The sequence below is a fragment of the Arachis ipaensis genome, chromosome B10 (genome assembly GCF_059453495.1).
Source record: "Arachis ipaensis isolate K30076 ecotype BB chromosome B10, ASM5945349v1, whole genome shotgun sequence".
Classification (NCBI taxonomy): domain Eukaryota; kingdom Viridiplantae; phylum Streptophyta; class Magnoliopsida; order Fabales; family Fabaceae; genus Arachis; species Arachis ipaensis.
In genome coordinates this window covers 125,938,016-125,963,379 of record NC_142435.1, presented here as the reverse complement: position 1 = coordinate 125,963,379, position 25,364 = coordinate 125,938,016, and the positions used below count along the sequence as shown (strand labels likewise).

At 37.9% G+C, this 25,364-nt stretch overlaps 1 protein-coding gene across 6 annotated transcripts; it reads left to right on the top strand.

Moving 5' to 3' along the window:
- Positions 1-4,536: 4,536 nt before the first annotated feature.
- Positions 4,537-13,283, top strand: LOC107623076 (F-box/LRR-repeat protein 15). Of its 6 annotated transcripts, none has more exons than XR_015908170.1 (22): positions 4,588-5,025; positions 5,137-5,266; positions 5,346-5,478; positions 5,632-5,728; positions 5,803-6,000; positions 6,083-6,353; positions 6,451-6,549; positions 6,639-6,727; positions 6,883-6,982; positions 7,056-7,226; positions 7,441-7,593; positions 8,284-8,444; positions 8,527-8,725; positions 8,913-9,379; positions 9,461-9,524; positions 9,805-9,891; positions 10,018-10,154; positions 11,062-11,204; positions 11,341-11,446; positions 11,546-11,665; positions 12,322-12,352; positions 12,437-13,283. XR_015908170.1 is itself a non-coding variant. In XM_088510284.1 (17 exons), the coding sequence occupies exons 1-17, from the start codon at positions 4,907-4,909 to the stop codon at positions 10,093-10,095; spliced, it is 2,616 nt and encodes an 871-aa protein (XP_088366410.1). In that variant the 5' UTR covers positions 4,537-4,906; the 3' UTR covers positions 10,096-10,380. The 6 variants fall into 6 exon arrangements, 2 of the variants coding, with proteins under 2 accessions (XP_088366410.1, XP_088366411.1); XR_015908164.1 differs by having other exon boundaries at positions 12,316-12,352; positions 12,437-12,487; XR_015908152.1 differs by having other exon boundaries at positions 12,322-13,283.
- The last annotated feature ends 12,081 nt before the right edge of the window (positions 13,284-25,364 follow it).

The following is a 25,364-nucleotide window of genomic DNA, read 5'->3' as shown; positions in this document are numbered from 1 at the left end:
CTGTTTTAAACTATGAATGCCATGGAAGTCTTGTGAGTATTTGTAAATAATTTATGATTGTTTGGAATGAATGAATAATGAATTTGAGTTATTAGAAATGATTGAAAAGAGGTTGAAAATGGTTCAGTTGGGACCCGAAAAGGGTGGCTAAGCCCGAGTTTTAGGGGAAGTGCTGCCGAAATTTTATAAAATCTGAGGTTTTATTTAAAAAGTTATTTTAAAAGATTTGGTTTTAGAAAATTAAATTATTTGAGATTTATTTAGTTGAGAAAAGGTGTATTCTATTTTTAAACTCGATTTATTAAGAAAAACATAATGTTTTAAATTCAATTTTGTAAGGAGAGATTTTGTTTTAAGTGTTGTTTTGAGCTCGTTTTTTTTTCAAGAAAAGGAATCTCTGTCACAGGAGAGTAGAGAACAAGGATTTAAAGGATATATTAACTTAAAGAGATTGTCTGCCACAGGAGAGCAGATGTGATATTGTTTGGGCCTTAGTGCCAAATGTAAAGTGGGGACGCCCACACACTGAGAACTGTTTTCCAGATGTACGCTTATTGACTTGGAGAGTCACACTGTATGCGGCCTAGCCGTACGACTTATAAGCACATTGTATGCATCTGGAAAGCCATATCTGGGACTTGTGCTCGGGTAATGTCGGGAGCGGGTAGGCAACCGACACATGAGCTCATGGCCTGCATTAGGAATAGACATGCGTCATGTTGTTTGCACATTTGTATTTGGTTGTGTTTGCTTGTATTACTTCTCTGTGATTGTGCTGTTTGACTTGTTTGTATGTTGGTTTGAATCCCTTACTTTTACTGTTAGTTCACGGATGTATTGAGGTGAGGTGTTGTGGTTGAAAAATGATTATGTAGCTGAGAGGTGGTTAGTATGATTAATTTTGTGGTTAAAATCTGTTTTGAGTTTAGAAATTTAAAGAAAAGTAATTAATTATCTAAAGTAGAAATAAAAGTATTTTCAAAGGTTTAACAAAATAGTTTTACTAAGTAAGTTAATTATTTGCATTAAATTTATTACTTTTACAGCATTTCCATTCCCTACTGAGAACGTGTGGTTTGTTCTCACCCCAAAATCTTCCACTCTTTCAGTGACATAGGTTCAATTCGGAGATTCAGTAAGAAGTTGCAGACGATTAGTAGATTTACTTGTGATTCCTGTTGTTTTTATAGAGTTCCCTCGCCCTTGTTGTTTCAGGGTGTTTATTTTATCCAGAGGGTTAGGTATTGTATTTGAGTTTTATATTAAATTTAATTGTATAGCATCTATTATTATTAATAATTATGTGATTATTATTATTTGAAGATCTTTTGTTACATGATTTTAATTACTAGAATCAATTTTCTGAAATTTTCTTAAAAACTGAAACGCAATATTGACGTAAAGGCTCAATATTAAATAGATAATAAAAGAAAACAGGTTAGTAACTCCTCACTTCTGGTACGGTCATGACGTGCTAAAAGTTAGAGCGTTAAATGCCCTCTCTTCTTCTCTTTCTTTTTCCCTATCCATTAGTTCCTTTTCTCTAACATTCTTAATATATTCCATGAGAGATAGTTTTTTAACAACCGATGATTTTTTTTGCTAAGATCTTCAGACATTTGTGCTTTTTCCTTATCTTTTCGCTTGCTCTTCTTTGATCCTTTTGGGCGAACGGGAGAGTCCACACCGGGTTCGTCTGCCAACGGTGTATCTGGGTTTGATGAGGATGAGTATGCTCCAATTGCACTAATTTTGGTTCTCTTTGAGCCTCCACTTTGTGTTGGTAGTTGGCTTCTCCATTTTTACTCCACACGAAGCATGTTCCAATGCCTCTCAAAAGTAAATTTTTTACCATAATTTGTGGAATAAAGTTTACACGCCAACTCCTTTATATCATCAGCGTTCGAATCACTCCTTATGTTTCGACTAGCTTGATCGTAGCAACTAGCAAATTGTGCAACGGCCTTGTTGATCTTATACCATCATTTCTTACATGCAACTATCCCCTTGTCATATCGGAGCAAAATTCTACACAGTAGCTGTGAATTCTCGACTCTAAAATATTTTCTCCTTTTGATCGGTACCAACTATAGGGTCAGTTGAAATATTTAACCATGCACCGATCAGCATCTCATCATCTTTCCAATGCCAATGCTGAATACTATCTTGCCTCCAATATTCAATATCATCATCATTGAGGTCGATAATATCTAATCCACGAAGATTGACAAAATCTGAATATTGCGAATTTGGACTAGATTCTATCGGAGTCTGAGAGGATGGGTTAGAAGAGCCACCAATACTAGATAAGTTATGTCGTGATGCATTGAATTGAGTTGGAAATGGCAAAGATGTTGGATTAATATTTTTGTTAGAGGGATTAAATATGGATGAAAATGGAAAATGTGGTGTTTGTAAATTTTGATTTTGTGGTTGGAATATAGGAAATTGATTATTATAAGGAGTTTGAAAATTGAAATTAGAAAGATTTTGTGGATTTGGATTTTAAAATGTATTTGGTAGTGTGAAGTTTTGATTTGGAACTTGAGAGTTTGAGGTTTGAGATTGTTGGGCATTTAGAGTTTGAGAAAAATTTTGTAAATAATTGAAAAAAGAGTTGAGTTGGTTTGGATCCATTTTTTCGAACAAAAAATAATATCAGTAGAACTTGGATTTCGTAAACTTGGAAGAAGATGAAGAAGAGTAGAAGAAAGTGTGTGAATAGAAGTGTATGTAATTGGTATATATAGAGTAATAAAATATTAATTTATTAATAATAACGGTAATATAGTAACGGCTAGTTTCCAACGGTTAATTTTGCAACGGCTAGTTTTACAACTGCTAATTTTAATAATGTGGTTAGCATTTTAAATTTTAAAAATAAAAATAACCAACCCAACCAAAAATTATTTTGTAAGGTGTAAAAATTAAATTTATTTTTTAATGTAAGTAAATTTAATTAATTATAATTTAATATAATAATATAAATAATATTTAATATTAATTATGATATAAATAATTAATATAAATTATTATTTTTTGTTACCAAAGATAGGAGACTCGAACCCGCAACCTCTTAATTGAGTATGGAGAGACTATGCCATTTGAGCTATTACTCATTGACATTAATATAAATTATTAATTAAATAAAAATTTAATTATTTAATCTAATTAATTATTATTTAATTATTTAATATAATTATTTAATTAATTAAAATTTTATATAATTATTTATTTTTTAAATAACTTGGCAAATGACAAGTTATTATTGGGCAATAGGAGTTTTCATTTAGAGGGATTCTCCTTTCTCGATCTAAGTGAAGGAATTCCTTCTCATCTCACTCCAACGGTTGATTCCCATTTTTCCTGACATGCACAATAATAGAAATTCTAAAAAAATAATCATTGCAATTGCTCTAAAAATAAGGGTATTACATTCGAGGTCATCTTAGCTGAACCGGTCACAATTTTTCAGATCTAATGCTGCTAGGAAGCTACAAGCTCACCAACACCTATCCTTTTGTTATTAGTTAAACGTGCATTAGGTAGATTATGTTGGTATTTAACTTTACAAGACTTCTGTTATTCAAACTAGTCATTCCTGCTAAAACAATACATTTTGTATTTTGCTACACTGTACCTGTTATTTCACCTATGCAAGTGCTTTGTTTACTATTCCATTTAATATTAGGTCAAATCTAACATTACTAACATTTTATGTAACGAAACAATTCACATCATATATCAGAAATCTTTTTGTATGGTGCTTTAAAGACTAAATTATTTTTTTCCACCAAAGATATTTCCTTAAAATAATGGGGTGAATCTTTTTTCTTGTTTGTTTTCTAGTCACACAATAGACAATAGACATCTTATTCCAGAGATTTGTTTGTTAGATCTGAGATTTGATTGTTTTAAGGTTCATGAGGTACCCAAATAGTGGATGCCTTAGCCCACTTTGATGTATCTAGTCTTTCGTAGTGTGTCTTAAAAACCACCTTTCCAGATTGTGTTGCTGAGATTGTGGCTATTGATCCAAGTTTCAAGTAAATAAATTCATACCTTTTTACACAAAACATAAAATAATTTATTTTTATCTTTAGATTGATAACGGCGCTCAAAGGGAAAGGAGCAAAAAATGAAACAACAACAATCTTTGGGAGCACAACCAAAAAATTTGTCCAAACTATAGAGCTCTTAAAATCTTCATTTTATTAGAATTATTATTATTATTATTTAAAAATTCGCATGAAATTATTTTTATGTAAAATTAATAATTAAAAATTATTAGATAATAATTTAGTAATTTTATATAAAAATAATTACACATAAATATTATTATTATTATTATTATTATTATTATTATTATTTAAATTTGAATGAAAAGATTTCAACAGAAAAGAAAAGATTGAAATTGAAAAAAAAAAAAAAGAAAAGGAAAAATGGTGGTGTGAAGAAGGACAAGACATGATCCACTTGGTTGCTGTTGAGAGCACTTTTGTAGACAGATAAAGAGACAACAACCACTTACACGCCGAACCACCCAACAACACTATGCATAAATACTGCAGTACAAATAATAATAACAAATTTAAAAAAATAAAAAAATATCGAGCGTGGCGAAAAGAATGCAAGAAAATGGCGAAAACGCCGTCGTCTGCTCGTGCGCATCTCCACACTCGCTTTCTGCAGAAAAGCGACACACAACAACATAACCATAACTATAACCAACTCCAAAATCAAAGTACCCAGCTACGTCCCAATATCCCTTCAGATCCATTCAAATAACTTCTCTCTCTCTCTCTCTCTCTCTACTCCTAGTTTTCGTCGCCCTAATCGTTCTCATCACTCTATCACCCGCGAAGTCGTTTTGTCCCAAAACGACAATTCCAAGAAACACTGCCTCATGTCGAGTGATGATGCCGTGAAACCCGTACCCTACGCTCGCCGGCGCCCCACCGGAGAAGGTAGCAGCAGCTCCGGTTCCTCTCACCGCAAGCGGGCCAAATTTCTCCATAATTTCAAGTGAGATTTCTGTTTTTTGTTTTTAAAGTTAACATTGTTGGAAATTATAAGCTCAAGTTGTATGATTTTTGTTTATTGGCTTGCTGATGGAATGTTTTGGTCCAAGCGTAGTGACGTGGGGGAGGATGGATTTGATTCTAGCTGTGAGGTAGAGGGCGAAGGTGAATGTGATGAATCTGACGTAGCAAAAGTAGAAGATCAAGGGGTCAAAATGGATCTCACTGAGGATTTATTGCATATGGTATGCCCCCAATTTTTAAGTCAATTTGAGATGTTAATGGTTTTAAAATTATCCACTCATGCCTACCCGTTAAGTGCAGGTTTTCTCATTTTTGGATCCTCCCAATCTATGCAAAGCTGCCAGGGTTTGTACGCAGTGGAGAACTGCTAGTGCTCATGAAGATTTCTGGAGGACTTTGAACTTCAAAGATCGTTACATTTCTCTGGAAGAATGTAAGCTTGAATGCATATCTTGTATAAAAATTGTTGTTTTTATGATAATTTGTGTTGATATTGGAAATTATGTTATGTGTCTCTTGCATTGCTGTGATCCTGCTTTCGTAATAGTCTCCCTATGCTGATTTGAAAAGCTTTATGTATTTACAGTTGAGGACATGTGTAGGCGTTATCCTAGAGCCACAGCAGTGAGCATATCCGGTGCCACAATTTCCTCGCTTGTCATGAAGGCTATCTCTTCCCTGAGGTAGGTTTTTTCGGCAGTATTAATGTAGTCACTCAAGTTATCTGCAACCACGTCTGAATCTTTGTCATCTTCAGGAATCTTGAGGTTCTAACACTGGGAAAAGGACATATACCGGATGGTTTCTTCCATGCCTTGGAAGATTGCTCTATGTTGAAAAGACTGAGCATCAATGATGCTACACTTGGCAGCGGTATTCAGGAGATATCTATTACTCACTATAGGATGTGCCATCTTCAAATAACAAAATGCCGTGTGATGCGTATAGCAGTCAGGTTCATATATTTTGATGCTTAACTAGCATTTAGCTGTCCCTTTACCTTTAAATTTAAAATGTTATCTTGTGTTCTTTTCCAGATGTCCACAGCTTGAAACCATGTCGTTGAAACGCAGTAATGTTGCACAGGCTGTGCTTAATTGCCCTCTTTTGCATGAACTTGACATAGGCTCTTGCCATAAACTTCCTGATTCTGCAATTCGCTCAGCTGCAACATCATGCCCCCAATTAGTTTCTTTGGATGTGTCTAATTGCTCATGTGTTAGTGATGAGACACTACGTGAAGTATCCTTCTCTTGTGCTAACCTTAGTTTCCTTGATGCCTCATACTGCCCAAATGTATCTCTTGAGGTATGTTTTAGTATATAATTACTTTTCTTTGTGATGCCGTGTTTGGCGGTATAAACTTGATCCGCCCTTGTTTGACATACATTTTTCCTCATTGAAGTCTGTTAGACTTCCAATGTTGACAGTTCTTAAGCTTCACAGTTGTGAAGGCATCACCTCCTCTTCAATGGCTGCAATAGCTCATAGTAGTTTGTTGGAGGTATGTAATTTTACCTGGACACTGATATTTCTGATATGTCTGAATTCAAGGTGTAGATTTATGAGTAAATTATACCTCTGCTATCACAGGTTTTGGAGCTTGATAATTGTAGTCTACTGACTTCAGTATCTTTAGATCTTCCACTTTTGCGAAATATAAGATTGGTACACTGTCGCAAGTATGTTTCTTCCCCATTTTTTTCTTCCCAAGAAAATTAAATTCATTTTCATCTATTTTCATCCATTGCTTTGTTGATTCCTTTTCATACTTTTATATGAATGAGGATTTACTTTTACTTTTATGAATTCTTTTAAGCATTTTTTCCCTTGGCAGATTAGCTGATTTGGACTTGAGGACTATAATGCTTTCTTCTATGGTGATGTCCAACTGCCCTGCACTCCGCCAAATCAATATCACTTCAAATTCACTTCAAGTATGTCTGTCATTTTTTTGTTCCAATACTTTACAGTATAGAAGTCTAAACAATGGACTTTTTGGCATCGCAGAAATTAGCCATACCAAAGCAGGACAGCTTAACCACATTGGCTTTACAATGCCAATCCTTGCAAGAAGTAGATCTGTCTGAGTGCGAATCGTTGACAAACTCTGTATGTGATGTTTTCAGTAATGGAGGAGGATGCCCAATGTTGAAATTATTAACTCTTGATAATTGTGAGGTATTTGAATTCGGAATAGCTATTCTTTGTGATTTTCTGATTTCACTTTGCTTATGCATGATCTACTTGTATGAATTATGGATTATGGACTAAGGTTGCCATGGGTTATACATGTTTGTCAGATTATTTTAATATTTTATCCTGTGGTTATGAGTAATCTTTTTTGAAATCTATTTATTATACTTTATAACTTTTGATGTTTTGATGAATTCAGAATTTGACATCAATTCGATTTATCAGCACCTCTCTGGTCAGTCTCTCCCTTGGTGGTTGTCGAGCAATAACTAATCTTGAGTTATCTTGCCCAAAGCTTGAGAAAGTCATTTTGGATGGTTGTAATCATTTGGAAAGAGCATCATTCTGTCCTGTAAGTGGTATTGGCTTATAACAATCTTCATGATCTGTTTTGCGTGTGATGATACATATGTTTATACCTTTTTGATTTGAACATTTGTCTGAAGTGAACTCATTATCAATATGAAGTTGTTTTGGTTGTGACGTTTTCTGTTTGCATTTTGGATGGTTGTAATCATTTGGAAAGAGCATCATTCTGTCCTGTAAGTGGTATTGGCTTATAACATGCTTCATGATCTGTTTTGCGTGTGATTATACTTACGTTTATACCTTTTGATTTGAACATTTGTCTGAAGTGAACTCATTATCAATATGAAGTTGTTTTGGTTGTGACGTTTTCTGTTTGCATTTTGGATGGTTGTAATCATTTGGAAAGAGCATCATTCTGTCCTGTAAGTGGTATTGGCTTATAACATGCTTCATGATCTGTTTTGTGTGTGATTATACTTATGTTTATACCTTTTGATTTGAACATTTGTCTGAAGTGAACTCATTATCAATATGAAGTTGTTTTGGTCGTGACATTTGCTGTTTGCTTTTGTTTAAAAATGTTTATACTATTAAGAAAGGCATTTTTGTAGGGATGCTGTTGTGTTAAGGCTTGGGCCTATGTGTATGTGATATATCCAAGGTGTGGAATTGTATTTATCTTATTTTGAGTAGCTAGAGACTAAGTGTTTTCTTTTCTTCATTTGTATCTTAGGTTGGTCTCCTGTCTCTTAATTTAGGAATATGTCCGAAACTGAACATACTCAGCATTGAAGCACCATTTATGGTTTCTCTCGAGTTGAAAGGATGTGGAGTACTGTCGGAAGTATTCATCAATTGTCCGCTCTTAACTTCTCTGGATGCTTCCTTTTGCAGGTTAGGTTGCATCTTGTATTGTTTCTTTTTGGTTTCCTGGTTGCATGCATTGCCCACTGATATTTATGATTTTAAATTACAGCGAACTAACAGATGATTGCTTATCTGCCACCACTGCCTCATGCCCGTTAATTGAATCGTTAATATTAATGTCATGCCGATTGATTGGTTCGAAGGGACTTGATTCTCTGTGTTCACTTCCAAATTTGACGGTTCTTGACTTATCATACACTTTCTTGGTGGACTTGCAGCCTGTTTTTGAGTTTTGTTCACAACTAGAGGTATGGTCTACCCTAGGATTTTTTTTGGGTGGGCGGGGGGTGTGTTAATAGTTATTGTTTTGTATCATATCATAAATAATTTCAGTTTGTTCTTATTCTCTCATGTCTTTCTATATAATATTGACCTTGTATGAAATTATTATTGTCACCTATTCTGACAGCACTGCTTTTCTTCTGTTTTGCAAAGGTGCTAAAGTTGCAAGCATGCAAATCTCTTTCCGACACTTCACTGGAACCTCTTTACAAAGGAGGTGCTTTACCTGCACTACAGGAGTTGGACTTGTCCCATGGAACTCTCTGTCAGTCTGCCATAGATGAACTTCTTGTTTGCTGCACAAATCTCAGGCGTGTGAGCCTGAATGGCTGTGAGAATGTGCATGATTTGAAGTGGGGATGCAGTCATGGGCAGGTTGATGTGTCGCCTGCTCTGAAGATCCCATATGGTGTAAGTTCCCATGAGAATGTGTTGGAGTCAAGTCAGGAATCCACCTGCTTACTTCAGAACCTCAACTGTGTGGGATGTACAAATATTATAAAGGTTGAGATTCCATCAAGGGCACATTGTTTAAATCTATTATTCTTAAACCTTTCGCTATCAAGGAATTTGAAGGAGGTCAATATTACTTGTCTCAACCTATGCTTTCTTAATTTAAGGTATAGTTGGCTCTAATGAATGTTGTTGGTTTATACCCTCATTGTATCAAATGTGATAATTATTCTAACTTGTCTGTTCAGCAACTGTTCTTCGTTGGAAATTCTAAGGCTAGATTGTCCAAGATTGATCAGCCTATTTCTTCAGGTATTCGTCTAACATTCTAACCTGCCAATGTTTAATCTGTTTGTGCATTCATTATGTTTGTGAGTGGTTATGCTTCTTTGGTGTCATCATGCTGAGTAGTTTCTTTGAATAATTTGGAACATGTTTAGATTTTTGGATTGGGTTTTATTTTTATTCTACAAAAAACACACCATGTATGAATGTGTATAGTCATGAGATATTGCGATTCAAATTGAAAATCATTTTTTCAAATTGAAAATCATAACACCCCCCCCCCCTCCCTTTTTTTTTCGGTTTTTAGTCTTGCAGTATTGATGGGGAAGCTGTTGAAGCTGCCATATCAAAATGCAATATGCTGGAGACTCTTGATGTTCGCTTTTGTCAAAAGGTGAGAGTGAACTTATTCAGCAAATTAAATTTTCGTACGATGATAGAATGCTGTTTGATTATTTATCATTTTTCAGATCTTGTTCGTGTTCTTAAGCTATTTATTGTGCTTTATGGTTCTCCACAGATAAGCTCAACAAGTGTCGCGAGATTCCGTACATCATGTTCTAGTTTGAAGCGGATATTCAGCAACTTGTCAAATTAATGAACTCCATCAAAGATATCGAAATTTCCAAGTGCATATTTACTTGGAATGAAGGCTTGGTAATAAAAGTGATTATTCCTCCTGTATTGTAAATGGTGTAACTGTCATTGTTGTTTTGTTTGCCATCTTGAAATCGGGTAACCACACGGGTGCTTTAGTTTCTAAGTGCGTGCGTTAGTTGTATTATTTTGTTGACTGAAAAAGTTGATTTTCTAAGTATACTCTTATGTACTTTTAAGGGAAATTCTAATTATATTCGTCAGCGTTCTTGATTCTCGGAGCAAATTATGTTCAATCCATGGTTACTAGACTTGAGAACCAAAATCCTGACTTTAAATACAGTATCAACTATGTTTGCTTAGTTTGGTTAGTTATGAAAATTATGAAATTCTGTTATCAGTCGGTGTGAAAATTGAGTAATGAATGAGAATACCTGAGACATTCATTTATGAAAACTTTTTTTTTGGGTATTAAGACGGGGCAGAGCCCAAAAAAAAAAAAATTACACTGAAATTAAATGAGGCAGAGATGTCTTTTGTTCATCTTCTACTAATAATCTAAGAACCTCTCTAGGAGAGGTATTTCACTAGGCAAGCTGCACATCTATTGCCTTCTCTATAAATATTCACAAAACTAATTTGTCAATTCCTCTTTTTTCACTTACTGATGTCCCTAATCAAAGCATTTGGGTGGTTTATAAGATTCCTTGAGCTATTGATTGATGTCTTTAATCAAAGCATTTGGGTGGTTTATAAGATTGCTTCCTTGACTTCTGCCACTTTCTTCATCACTTCAACTTGAGTATTTTGTGGCCTATTATAATTTTGCTTATGAATTTCCTTATTTCTCCAATTTCACATCTTCCAGCATGCTATAATGAATATATCCATCCAATTTTGACTCTGGTCATGTCCTAATTGTTGTTGTATGTTCATATCCATCCATTCTTTTCTATTTGCTTGGAAGAAAATGCACTTGGCCGAATGAGCTGCGCCCAAGTACTGGAGACTTTGGGGCAGTCTCTCAGAGCGTGAAGAAGGTCTTCTTGATGGTTTTGACACAGTTGACAATCTCTTCTACTTGCAAACATCCTTACCTTTTTGTGATTGGTGAGTATTCGGTTGTGCTTTGCTTTCCAAATAAAGATCTTCGCTTTCTGCGGTCCTTGCAACTTCCAGATTTTACTCCAGATTGTGGTTGTGGGTTTGGTCCAATTTGCTAATGCTTTGTACGTGCTGGCGACAGAGAAATCCCCATCATCCGAGTGCATCCATCGAATTCTTTCCGCGCCATTTTCCTTGTTTGGGGGGGGGGGGAGCGCCACAATCTTCATTGTTGTTTCCTCTGGGAGGTAATTTTTTAAACTATCTTTGTTCCAATTTTCATCTCTATTTATCCATTCACTGACAGTGCTCTCTATGTTTGTTATGTTCATTGTTGCTATGTTAAGAAGGGAGCCCTCGTTGTTCACCCATCTCTTAGTCCAGAATCTAGTTGTTGTCCCATCTCCAACGAATTTCATTGTGTGCTTCTGAAATGTTGGCCAAATTTTCACAATTTCCTTCCACAGGTTTGAATCTACTTTCTTAGCAGTAGGATTGTTTATGTTGCTGTCTCCATTGCAATATTTTTGGATTAGCACTTTTTCCCAGAGCGAGTTAGGGTTCTCCTGTAATTGCCAAATGATTTTCATTAAAAAAGCATCATTCATCAAACTCAGTTTCCTAAATCCCAATCCTCCCTCATGTTTAGGTGTGCACATAGTTTTCCAGTTGATAGCATGCCATTTTCTCCTCCGGTCCTCATCTCTCCATATAAAGCCTCTCTGTATTCTTTCTATTTCATTACAAATACTCCTTGGTATTCTCTCATGTTGCATTTCAAAATTAACACTTGGGCTTATTGCTGATTGTCCCAATGTTATTCTGCCCGCTAGTGATAGGCATTTTGATTTCCACCCTTTTAGCTTTCCTTGAACCCTTTCTAGAACTGCTTTGTAATTTTTCTTTCCCACCTTGTTGTTGTTAATCATAGCTCCCAGGTATCTTCCAAGAGCTTGATTCTCCTTGAATTCTATTTTTTCCTTGATGCTTTGCTTGATTTGTGCTGGAGTGTTTTTAGAGAAAACTATTGATGATTTTGTCGAATTGATCTTCAAACCAGTAGTTTTGTAGAAATTTTTCATTACTCTGTTGATTGCCTCCATTTGGTGTGTTGAAGCATCAGCAAACAACAGCAGATCGTCTGCGAACATTAGGTGAGAAATTTCCATTTTCTCTCTTCCCACCGTGAAAGGGATCCAATGTCCATGATTCACCTCTTGCTCTATGTACTGTGACAGTTTATCCATGCAAATGACAAATAGGTAAGAAAAAATGGGGACTGACAAACCCCAATTTGACGGTTTGTTTTGCATTGAATTTAGAGTATTTTGATAACCTTTTGTCACATTTAGCCTAGGAATTAGCATGATTTTGTTATCTCTCCCATATTTGTGCTTAAGTGTAAAAACATGCTTTTTAAGCCTTATTTTGATGAATTCTAGTTCTTCTTTGATTCCATAAGATGCCTTGATGTGTTTGCTAGTAATTCCAGGATTGAAATAGGCTAGGCATGGATCAAAGGAAGCAAGGAAGGAAGCATACAAGTGGAGAGAAGCATAAAAAGTCAAAGAAGCAAAGTCAGCCATGCACGCGCGCGCGCACAAGGTGCTCGCGCGCACATCGCAGAATTAGCCAGGGACGCGCACGCGTACCGTGTGCGCACGCGTCGATGAGGGCACATGACCTCACTAATGCAACACGTGCCTGGCGATTTGAGAGGGTTTCTGAACCCATTTTTGGCGCCAAATTGCTAAGGGAAAGGAATAAAAGGATGAAGGATTAGGGGGAAGGAGGATCATCATCACTTTTTGACTAACCATCATTCCCAACCACTAATCACTTTTAGTTTAGAGTTTTAGAGAGAGAAGCTCTCCCTTCTCTCTAGAATTAGGATTAGGTTTAGTTCTTAGGTCTAGATGTAGATTCATGTTCTTCTACTTCTACATCTCAATTCCTTGTAGTTACATTGATTCTTCTTCCATTCTTTTATTGCAATTTCCTTTATGTTGTTCTTGTATTTTGTTGTAGATCTAGTATTGTTCCTTCTACATTCTTCCAATTCAATAAGAGGTAATTCATAATAAATGCATCTTCTTTGCTTTTCTATTGTTGATCTCTTGTTTTTGTAGTTGTAGATTCCTTTAATTCTTGCATTTAATAATGTTTACTTCTCTTGCACTTTATGTGTTTGTTGAAATGTCTCTTTTAGTTTTAGTGTAGATTTTGTTCCTCTTGGCCTAGGTAGAGTAATTAGTGACACTTGAGTTATCTAATTCCTTTGTTGATTGATAATTGGAGAGATTGCTAATTGGTTTGGAGTGCACTAAAGCTAGTCCTTCCTTGGAAGTTGGCTAGGACTTGTGGCTCAAGTCAATTCATCCACTTGACTTTCCTTTAATTAGTAAGGGTTAACTAAGTGGTAGCAATGAATAATTCTCATCGCAATTGACAAGGATAACTAGGATAGGACTTCTAGTTCTCACACCTTTCCAAGAGCCTTTTATAGTTTTTAGTTTATTTTTATTGCCATTTACTTTTCATGCTTCTTATCCAAAACCCCAAAATAACTCATAACCAATAACAAGACACTTTATTGTAATTCCTAGGGAGAACGACCCGAGGTCCAATACTTCGGTTTATAAATTTTAGGGGTTTGTACTAGTGACAAACAACTTTTTGTATGAAAGGATTATTGCTTGGTTTAGAAACTATACTTTACAACGAGATTTTATTAGTGAAATTCTAAACCGTCAAAAATCTATTCATCAAAATGGCGCCGTTGCCGGGGAGAATTGCAATGGTGTTATGTTATTGGTTATTGTATATATGTGAATAGTGTGAATATGTTTGCTTTCGTTAGCTCTTGCTAGTTTTAGGATTTAATTTTCTTGCTTCTTATTTGATTTTGTTTTCATTTTCTTCTTGCTATCATGAATTCTCACCTTGGCTATGAGTTTGGTTATCAACATGTTGTAGGAAATGAGGACTATAATGAAGATGTGTATCAAGAATGGGATGAACAAAGGTGGGAGGAGCCATATGCATATGATCAATCCTCATGGCAACAACCTCCACCAAGGCACTATGAAGAAGAGCCATTCTATGATGCATACCAATCCAATGGCTATGGTGAATCACCTTGTGACTTCCAAGCACCGCCACCATATGCCTATGACTCTCACCCTCAACATGAACCTCAACCATTCTCACAAGCCTTCCCATACTAAGCACCTCCCTATGATCCCTACCCCTCATATAACCAACCACCCCTATCATATTCTTATGACCATTATGAGCAAGAGCCCTTAGAACCACCACCCTATCAAGATCACTACCAAGAACCACCTCAATACACGCAATCTCCAAGACATATCATCGTTGGAGACTTGGAAGAGGTTTATCAAGAAATGGATTCAATCATAGATGAGTTGATCTCTACAATGGAATCTTCACCCGTTGGACATGGAGTTGAAATTATAGAAGAGTGTGCACAACCTCCCAAGGAAGATGAGAAGGGCATAGTGTATATTGAAATTGACGAATATGAAGAGGTTGATCAAGAGATGACCTCGTTCATCAATGAATTTCTATCCAAAATTGAATCGCCTCTCATTAAACAAGATGAAGTTCTTGAAGATAACACCAAGCCACGTAAGAAAGAGGATGAGGTTGAAAGTGAAGAGAATTGTAAAGAGGTGGAAACAACTAAAGAGGAGCACAAGAAAGTGGACCTTGCATGGTCTAAGTGTGGGGAAGCCTCTCTCCCCAAATTACCATCCAACACAACATTTAAGTGGGTAAAATCTCTATCCCTGAGCTTTAATCTCTCACTTGAATATGGTTTGCTTGAAAATGAGGGTCAACTTAGAACTCTTTATGGAATTAAAAGTAAAAACGAGTTGTGTAGTGGTTGGAAAATAGGTGTTAAGCTTATCAAGGCCAAGGCCTCAAGGTATAGGGATGATGTTGGGACAAGGATTACCTTATACGGATCTAGGAGGAAGCATTGGTGGAGTAAAGAGAATTCTATGTGTCAATCACCTTTATGTCAACCGCTCATCCGACAAAGCCATGAAACTCAACTAACGGATGGGTGTGAAGACAAGATATGGGATCCCGGTTCGCTATGTGAAGACCAACTATGGGGACTCATATCTTGGGTGGAACTGTGCCCGAGCTTGATGAATATGGTTGGAAATTCTGTCAACCAATTGAGAAGCAAGGATCCTTGGAGATTCAAGGATGAGTACAAACATAAGCCACCATGACAATAAGCTTCTCAAAATGTCCAACTTAAGGACTTAAACTAAAAGTGCTAGGTGGGAGACACCCCACCATGGTAAACTCTTTCCACTCTTTTAAATTTACTTCATAAGTGATTTGAGTTACCATTGTAGGTAGATGTTTCATACAAATTTGTTTGTCCAACTTAATTGTTAGCTTAGTCACATGCATGTTGTGTTTAGTAGTAGATGAATAATATCAAAAATTGCATTTTTGTGAATTGTATGATGGTTGAGTGAATAAGAGTTGTGAACACTAAGGGGAAAAAAAAAAAAGAGGGCATGGACGCGCGCGCACAACGTACGCGTACGCGTCCCGGTGCGCATGCACCACGAGCCACACTCCCGAGAGTTGGGCCTCTCTTGGGCAAACATTGTGCCTTGAGCCCAACCTGACCCACGCGGATGCGCACTACGTGCGGGCGCGCCGACTATTAGAACATGGAAGTTCGCGCGGACGCGCACCTGCCGCGTCCGCGCCGATTTTCTGCTGCAAATGATTGAGCCAAACCCCAGAGAGTTAAGCCATTTCTGGGCTACCTTTAGGCCCCAGGCCCAACCCGATCTGCGCGAGCGCATGCATCGCGCCATTTCACAATTCGTCAACGTACGCGGACGCGCATTTACTGCGCGCGCGTCCTTGCGTGTTGCCACGTTAGCGCGCACTGCACGCTCACGCATGAATCTCCCTTTCCCCCAATGCGCGCGGACGCGTACATGCCGCGCGCGCGCAGGTCTGGTGCGCGACTCCCAGGCCAGTCTCCAGAGAGTTAGGCCTGAGTTAGGCCAACTCTAAGCCCCTAGCCCAACTCCATGCACGCGTGCGCGCACGGTACGCGCACGCGTCCTTTCCTATTTTGCTCCCCCCCGCTTAAGCGCGTTGTACGCGCACGCGTAGGGCCCACGTTCTCTCAATGGACGCGAACGCGCACGGCGCGCGCACGCGCGGATTCGAATTTTCACCTACCCCAGAGACGCGAACCCTAGCGCATTCGCGCAACACACCTCTTCCCCTCTAACGTTCCATTTCTCTTCCCCCACCACTCAACTCCCAGCAACCTCCGGCGAGCGCCACTCACCGCGACCGCCGCCGCACGACCTACCTCCATCACCGTCCTTGGCCATCAATTCCCTTCTCCTCTCACCACCACCCGTCCTCTCTCTCCCTCTCACTCCTCTCACCCATCTCACCGTGACCAACCCCTCCGCCGCCACCCCGTCATCACTACCGGCGGCTCGCTCCCTCTCTGTTCGTCCTGCACATTCTCCTATCATTCTCTTCTCTCACCATCACCGTCCCTCCTCCCCTCAGTTTCTCACACCTCCGGCCAAACCACCGCGCCAGCCGTCTTCACCGCCACCGTTCACGGCGGTGCCAGTTTCTGTCTCTGCTGCCCCTGCCCTATCGTAGTCCCCCTCTCCATTCTCAGTTTCTCCCGGCTCCCAGGTTCCTGCTCCATTTCTGTTATTTCTTTTTCTGTTTTTTCCTTTTTATTTGTTCATTTATGTTAGTTCCTGGAATTGCATGTTAGTTAGCTAAATTCAAATTTTGTATGTTAGGTTAGATAGATATAATTGCTGTTAGGTAGCTAGGGCTGGATAGAGGATTCTAGGCCTGCTAATTGCTCCGTATGTGCATATCTGCTGCTTGCTTCCTTGGGTACGGTATGTTGGTTTTGGGTTGATATTCCATGCAATATGTGTTGCCAAATAATATCTGTTGCTGCTGTGCGTGATTGATGTTATTTTTTGTGCTAATTGTGCTATTTTGCTGTCCGGAAACGTCCAATTTTAAGCCGGAATGCTGTCCGATTTTCAAGGAAATTAGTTTCATCTTGATCTTTATTTCAGTTTTGGGCAAATTTCCATTTCCTTTTTGACTTCCCGGATTCGCACAATCATTGTGAACATGAACCGCAATTTCTCGTTCAATTGAGCCTATATATCATCATATCGCTAATCCACTTTTCTAACTTACTAATTTCTTTAACCGTTTTACTTCCACTCACCTTTAACCCTCTTTAACAATTCTTTCAAAAATATGATGATATTATTGCCTTTTGAATATGAGATGTTGCCTTTAATGAAGATTCCAGTCTTGGTTCATTCACTTATGTTTACTTGTTCACTTTTACATATTCAGTGCAACATCATGATTGCTCTTTGATAATTGTATCCTGAACATGCCTTCTGTGTTACATGCTAAATATTTTATATATTCTATCATATTTTTCAGGATGTCGGATAGAGGAAAAGCTATAGCCTCTGCTTCAAAAAAAAGGAAGCGCTCCAAGACCTCTACACCCCCACCATCTGCTAACTATGCAAGGAATCCGCTGAATGAGGAGGAGAAAGAAAATCAGTTACTCCCGTCCACTGATCCAACCAAATTTCCAAATCTCTACTGTGAGCTACGCCTTTCCCGTCATGCAAAGAAGAATCTGAATATTGAGAAGAAGCTGAATCTTCCCAATGATGTGAGGCGTGCCATAAACGCCCGTATTTCTGAGCTGGGCTTGGATTTCGTCGATAGGGACTTGGGACGGATTAACATCTCGTGGGTCAAGGAATTTTACTGCAATTTCTTTCGACCGGGCTTGGATTCAGTATTCTTGAGGGGTAGAGAGATTATGATCACTGAGGATGCCTTGAGGGATGCACTGCTCTACAGAGTTGGTACTCCTGAGACTTGTGCCTACCAGCAGGCAGAGGTAGCTCTCCTCTCCATGAATTTCGACTATGAGGCACTTAGGCGCGTGATTGCTACACCAGATGCTTCTTGGGTAATGGATTCGAGCAACACAAAGCCCAAGGGCATGCTATTTGCACATCTGACTAGGGAGGCTAGGACTTGGCAACAAATATTTGCCCACTATGTCTTTCCTACCACTCACTTTTCAGAGATTCCGATGGATATGCTAGTCTTGATTGGGTGTGTCATGGAGGGGAAGGAAGTATATTTTCCCCGACTGATTAGGCATAGCATGTGGAGAGCTCATATTCGCGGCTTGTTACCGTTTCCGACACTGGTTACTAGCTTAGCTGAGCTAGCTGATGTCCCGTAGGAGGACAATGACGTGACACCACCACCTCCAGATGACGACGACAAGGAAGTTACTATTCCCTGGGGTGTGTGGGTGCACGAGAGGCCCTCGACCAGCCGCCGTTCTCGAGCTAGAGCGGCAGTCGAGGCAGCTATACCATCTTCTTCGACAGCAGCCCCACCCCCTTCAGCACCCGAGCCCACTTACCTACTGGTTCAGCGTCTGTTTCGGTTCTTGGAGCGCGAGAGGCTCCATGTCAGACGCCGACTGGATCGGATGGATCAGGCACTCATCTCCCTTGGCGCTGAGTTACCTCCGCTTCCAGACTCTCCGACCTCCGATGAGCAGGATCATCAGGAGGAGGATGCGGATGAGCCACTTCAGCGGGATGCACCTCCAGCTGCCCCTGACACTACAGAGCCACCATAGACTCATGAGGTCCCAGAGCCACAGCCCGAGCCTGAGCCTATCGTTGTACCTCCCACTGATCCTCCGGTTTAGCATCGCGGACGATGCTTGGTTTTAAGTGTGGGGAGGGCACCGGTAGCATTATTTGGGAACCGGTGAACTTTTCGGCCTAGTTATCTCATTTTGCACATCTTTGTATATATTTTGATGCATTTCTAGTTTGCTTTGGATACTTTTATTGCTTATTTTGGATTTTAGATATTTTGATGCTTTTGGATATTTTTAGATGTTTTGGATGATAGATTCCGTACTTTTAGTTGGATTCTTCTTTATACATTTTGTTTATCTTTGTTTTTAGTTTGTAGTTGTGATTAGAAATCATACTTTGGATTGCAAATATTTAGTCACCCTTTTTGCATAATATATTGGTTCTAAGTGAAAAAGCAAAGGGTGAACTAAGAAAATTTTTGAACTTTTCAATCACAACAATGCTTAGTCAAACATTAAGACTTTTCAAGAAGTTTAAATATAGGGCATTGACCCAATTGATTGAAAGAGAATTTTTTTTGAAACTTGCTTGAATTTCATACCTTGTGAAGCATGTATTGAATTGAGAACACAAGCTTGTGAGACTTGAGCCTATTGATGTGGTTACATTTTATAACCACTTATTTTCCATTCTTGTGTGAAATTGTTCTCTTTCCATGATTGTGATCCTTGATTTGCTTGATTCTATATATCCGTTTATTTCTTGTGTTTGTGCATTTATATGATTGAGGCCATTCTTTCATTAGCCACTTACCCAAATAGCCAACTTTTTACTCTCCATTGTTAGCCAATTTTGAGCCTATGCTTAACCAACTTATTCTTATTTTAGCACATTACAAGCCTAAGGTAGAAAACCAATGAAAAGTCCTTGTTTGGATCTTTGATTGACCTAGGCTAGTGAGAGTGTTTTATTATTCAAAGTTGGTGAGGCTTGGGAACATTGGATGGGATAAAAAGGGGCAGTACACTTTTATGTTTAGGAATTGGGCACATATTCATGTATTGATTAAATGTAGAGACCTTATGCATTGATGTTCTTGTATTTAGTTTGAAAGAAGAAAAAAAGAAAAATATATATATAAAGAAAAGAAAAAAATGATGAAAAGAAAAGAAAAATGAAAAAAATGATGATGATGAAAAAGAAAAAAAAAATAATACAATAAAGAAGGGACAGAATGCCCCAAAGTGAAGTCAATAAAAAGGGGATCAATGCATAAGTATTATGAATCAAATAAGAATGCATGAGTATGTAAGAAAAAAAAGTGAAGAATGGGTAGTTAGAATAGCTTGCATTTGTATAGGTCATTAAATAGGTTAGGTGGGAAAGTCTATGCTAATCAAAGATTCAAATCCTAGTCCACTTGACCATAAATGATCCGACCTTGACCCTAACCCCATTACAACCTAAATGAAAGACCTCATGATGAATGTATGCATGCATTGAATAAGTGTTGATTGTTAGAAGAAAATCAAATTTTGGAAAACATGATTAGAAGAGAATTGAGTGAATTAACCCTTAAACACTTGAGTGAATAGAGCGGATACACATCCGGTGAGGGTTCAAAAGTTCAATCACATGTGTTCACCCATATTATCTATATTCTTGCAAGTTTGAACTCTTTTTGACAATTCAATACAATTGTGGTTTGGACTTAGTCCTTATTGCCTAGCTCTTGTGCTTACACATGCTCTCTTGGGAATTGATTTGTTTGAACTAAGCATTTCCAATTGCTTTAGATAATTGCACTTAGATAGGACTCATATAGTTTAGTTGCATTCAATAAATGTCATAACCCTTAGTTCCTTCTTATTTTAGCATGAGGACATGCTAAGGCTTAAGTGTGGGGAGGTTGACAAACCCCAATTTGACGGTTTGTTTTGCATTGAATTTAGAGTATTTTGATAACCTTTTGTCACATTTAGCCTAGGAATTAGCATGATTTTGTTATCTCTCCCATATTTGTGCTTAAGTGTAAAAACATGCTTTTTAAGCCTTATTTTGATGAATTCTAGTTCTTCTTTGATTCCATAAGATGCCTTGATGTGTTTGCTAGTAATTCCAGGATTGAAATAGGCTAGGCATGGATCAAAGGAAGCAAGGAAGGAAGCATACAAGTGGAGAGAAGCATAAAAAGTCAAAGAAGCAAAGTTAGCCATGCACGCGCGCGCGCACAAGGCGCTCGCGCGCACATCGCAGAATTAGCCAGGGACGCGCACGCGTACCGTGCGTGCACGCGTCGATGAGGGCACATGACCTCACTAATGCAACACGTGCCTGGCGATTTGAGAGGGTTTCTGAACCCATTTTTGGCGCCAAATTGCTAAGGGAAAGGAATAAAAGAATGAAGGATTAGGGGGAAGGAGGATCATCATCACTTTTTGACTAACCATCATTCCCAACCACTAATCACTTTTAGTTTAGAGTTTTAGAGAGAGAAGCTCTCCCTTCTCTCTAGAATTAGGATTAGGTTTAGTTCTTAGGTCTAGATGTAGATTCATGTTCTTCTACTTCTACATCTCAATTCCTTGTAGTTACATTGATTCTTCTTCCATTCTTTTATTGCAATTTTCTTTATGTTGTTCTTGTATTTTGTTGTAGATCTAGTATTGTTCCTTCTACATTCTTCCAATTCAATAAGAGGTAATTCATAATAAATGCATCTTCTTTGCTTTTCTATTGTTGATCTCTTGTTTTTGTAGTTGTAGATTCCTTTAATTCTTGCATTTAATAATGTTTACTTCTCTTGCACTTTATGTGTTTGTTGAAATGTCTCTTTTAGTTTTAGTGTAGATTTTGTTCCTCTTGGCCTAGGTAGAGTAATTAGTGACACTTGAGTTATCTAATTCCTTTGTTGATTGATAATTGGAGAGATTGCTAATTGGTTTGGAGTGCACTAAAGCTAGTCCTTCCTTGGAAGTTGGCTAGGACTTGTGGCTCAAGTCAATTCATCCACTTGACTTTCCTTTAATTAGTAAGGGTTAACTAAGTGGTAGCAATGAATAATTCTCATCGCAATTGACAAGGATAACTAGGATAGGACTTCTAGTTCTCACACCTTTCCAAGAGCCTTTTATAGTTTTTAGTTTATTTTCATTGCCATTTACTTTTCATGCTTCTTATCCAAAACCCCAAAATAACTCATAACCAATAACAAGACACTTTATTGTAATTCCTAGGGAGAACGACCCGAGGTCCAATACTTCAGTTTATAAATTTTAGGGGTTTGTACTAGTGACAAACAACTTTTTGTATGAAAGGATTATTGCTTGGTTTAGAAACTATACTTTACAACGAGATTTTATTAGTGAAATTCTAAACCGTCAAAAATCTATTCATCAGGGACCCCTTGTCTAATTCCCCTGCTAGGACTAAAGTTTTTTGTTTTGCTTCCATTCCATAGGATGTTGTAACTGATTGATCTAACCTCCTCCATAATGATGTGAATGATTTTCTCAGGGAGCTTTAGTTCTAGGAGGCTTTCTTGAATAAAATTCCAATTGATTGTATCATATGCTTTTTCAAAATCGCTTTTGATCGCCATGTAGTTCTTCTTCCCTCTTATTTTCTTCATAGAATGCATTACCTCCTTTGCAATAAGGATGTTATCTTGAATCTTCCTTCCTGGTATGAAACTTGATTGATGTGGACTAATTCTGTCATTTAGGTGAGGTTTGAGCCTTTGCACCAGGATTTTGGTTATAATTTTAAGTCCGACATTGCATAAGGCTATTGGCCTAAATTGTGTGACGAATTCTGGGTGTTGGAGCTCTGGGATGAGAACTATCAGATTGGAGTTAGAGTCCTTCAAAAGGGTGGGATTCCGCCAGCAATCCTTGATGTAGTCACACACTTTGCGCTCTAGAACCTCCCAGTTATTTTTAAAGAAAATGGATGGAAAAATCCATCCTTTCCTGGAGCCTTGAGTGAACCAATGCTAAAAAGGGCCTTTTTGATCTCCATATCTGTTGGTATCATCTCCATATTCCTGCAAACCAAAGGGTCCAAGTTAGGCATGTTTATATTATCTAACCGTAGCGGAGTGATGATTACCTCTTCTTGGTAAAGTCTTTTGTAAGAATTGATGATGTGATCTTTCAGTTCTTGTTCCTCCTCTATCCAATTTCCATTAGCATCTCTAAGCTTGTGAATCTTGTTCTTTCTTCTTCTTATAATGGCTTTAGTGTGATAGAACTTTGTGTTTCTATCCCCTTCAACCACCCACTGCTCTCTAGATTTTTGGAGCCAGAAAACTTTCTTTTTGTCAATAATGTCTTCTAGTTCTCTTTTTAGGTTTGTTTCCAAATTATCCAGAAAAGGATTTTTCCTGTAGCTAATGCTTTTTTGGATGCCATTGATTCTGTTTAAAAGTCTTCTCTTTGTCCTGAAAATATTTCCAAAGTCCATTTTGTTCCATTTACTTAGATCTTTCCTGAGACTGTTAAAGTTGTGAATGAACATGCTGTCCTCTTTCCAATATTTTTCCAAAAACGGCCTGAAATCCAGGTGCATTGACCACATAGCTTCGAATCTGAAAGGTTTGTCATTCCTGCAATATGTTTTTTCATTTTTCGTTAACAAAAGAGGATGGTGGTCAGATCTGGTTCTAGGCAGGACTTTAACAACCGTTTCTTGGAATTTGGTTCTCCACGAGAGATTAGATAGAGCCCTATCCAATCTTTTGAAAACTCTATCGTATCCTTCCCATTGCGGCCCTCTCCAGGTAAACCTAGTTCCAATAAATTCTAGATCTACTAATCCGCATCTATCAATCCAATTAGCAAAGTTTTTGCACATTCTAAGATCAATAGGTCTGCCACATTTTTTCTCAGTCTATCTTTTATCTCGTTAAAATCTCCTATTAACAGCCAAGGTTCTCCCATGTTTCTTGCTATTCTTTCAATACTCTGCCAAATCACTCTTCTATTGTTTGGTTGTGGACTCGCATAAACCGCTGTGAGGCACCAGGGATCTTGGTTGTGACACTGGACTCTTGTATGTATGAATTGCTGGTTAGATTCTAATGTTGTAATAGAGATACTGTTGTCCTTCCAGCATATCCAAATTCCTCCTATAAATCTTTGAGCTTCCTCAATAATGAAATTGTTAAAACCAGTACCTTGGATAATTCTTCTAGCATTATTACCGCTAACTTTTGTTTTCAACAGGATCACAATGTCAGGATTGTATTGTCTTAAGAATTCTTTTAAGGTGCGTCTAAAAGCACAACTAGCCGCACCTCTAACATTCCAAGACATTATAATCATTAAAACCCTTGGAAGGAATTAGTTTAGCTGCATATCTGCAGCTATGCCTTTCTCTCTCTCACTGATTCTGGGAGTTTCACACTCCACTCCTATTATCAGGTCTTCTATCTCCTTTTGCATGTCTATTTCCATAGGCACATCAGATCTCTATTCTAGCTCTCTAGGGTCTGGTAGTTCTTCCTCCTCCACTTTGTAGTATTCTTGCTCTTTGTTGTTGGTTGTTTGGAAAATTTGATTTTGCGTGTCATCATTCGCTACCTTCCAGTTCTCCTTGTATTTAGCTATATTGTTTTCCTTGTTATTCTTGTTGCTTTCTCCCTTGTATATCACTTTCTTTGTGTTGTTCTGATTTTTTCCTGCTTGTATTTGTTGATTTTGTGCCTGAGTCAGTTCTATCTGGTTGTTCTTGTTTTTTTCTGTGTTGCTCTTTTCATTTTGATTCTTATTTGGTTGTTTTGTCTCTTTTCCTTTGCCTCTTTGATTATGTTCTTTCTCCTCTTGTGCTGCTTTTTTGTTGTTTTCTGGCTCTCTTTCCTCCTTATTTTCCATTCCACTTTCATCTGGCTCTTCTATTTCTAACACACTATATCTTGACTTATTATTTTTCTTGCTTTCTTTCTCTTTGATGTGGCTGGCACCAACTTTCTCTTTGTTCATTTCCTTCCTCACTCTCCTTTGTCTCTGGATTATCATCCATGGGCCGTACTTATCTGATTCCTGCTTCATTGTGGCTTCATTTCCTTTTGCTTTCTCTTATTCATTTTTTCCTGCTGCTTCTTGAGTTACTGCTGCTGTTTCCATATTTTTTGCTGCTTGTTTTTCCTTCTCTTCTTTCTCCTTTTGTTGCTGCTCTTTTGCCTCTTTTAATTCCTTCCAAATATCGCAGTTTTTCTGTTCATGGTCTACTTTGTCACATGTAAAGCAAACTTGGTGTGTGCCCTCATACTCAACTTGATATTCCTTTCCATTTACCATGTATCTTCCTAACAGTGGCTTAGTTAAGTCCACCTCCACGCATAGCCTTGCGAATTTTCTCGACAGAGATGCGAGGTGTTGTAATCCACTTTATAGATTCTGTCTATGAGGTCACCTATTTTTCTTAGACGCTTTTCATTGTA

What these genes read in the sequence shown, in the direction of transcription:
- LOC107623076 (XM_088510284.1), top strand. Translation starts at nt 4,907, where the DNA reads ATGTCGAGTGATGATGCCGTGAAACCCGTACCCTACGCTCGCCGGCGC. An exon ending in AAGGCTATCTCTTCCCTGAG is followed by an intron (nt 5,729 to 5,802) that starts GTAGGTTTTTTC and finishes TGTCATCTTCAG; the next exon opens with GAATCTTGAGGTTCTAACAC. An exon ending in AAAGAGCATCATTCTGTCCT is followed by an intron (nt 7,594 to 8,283) that starts GTAAGTGGTATT and finishes TTTGTATCTTAG; the next exon opens with GTTGGTCTCCTGTCTCTTAA.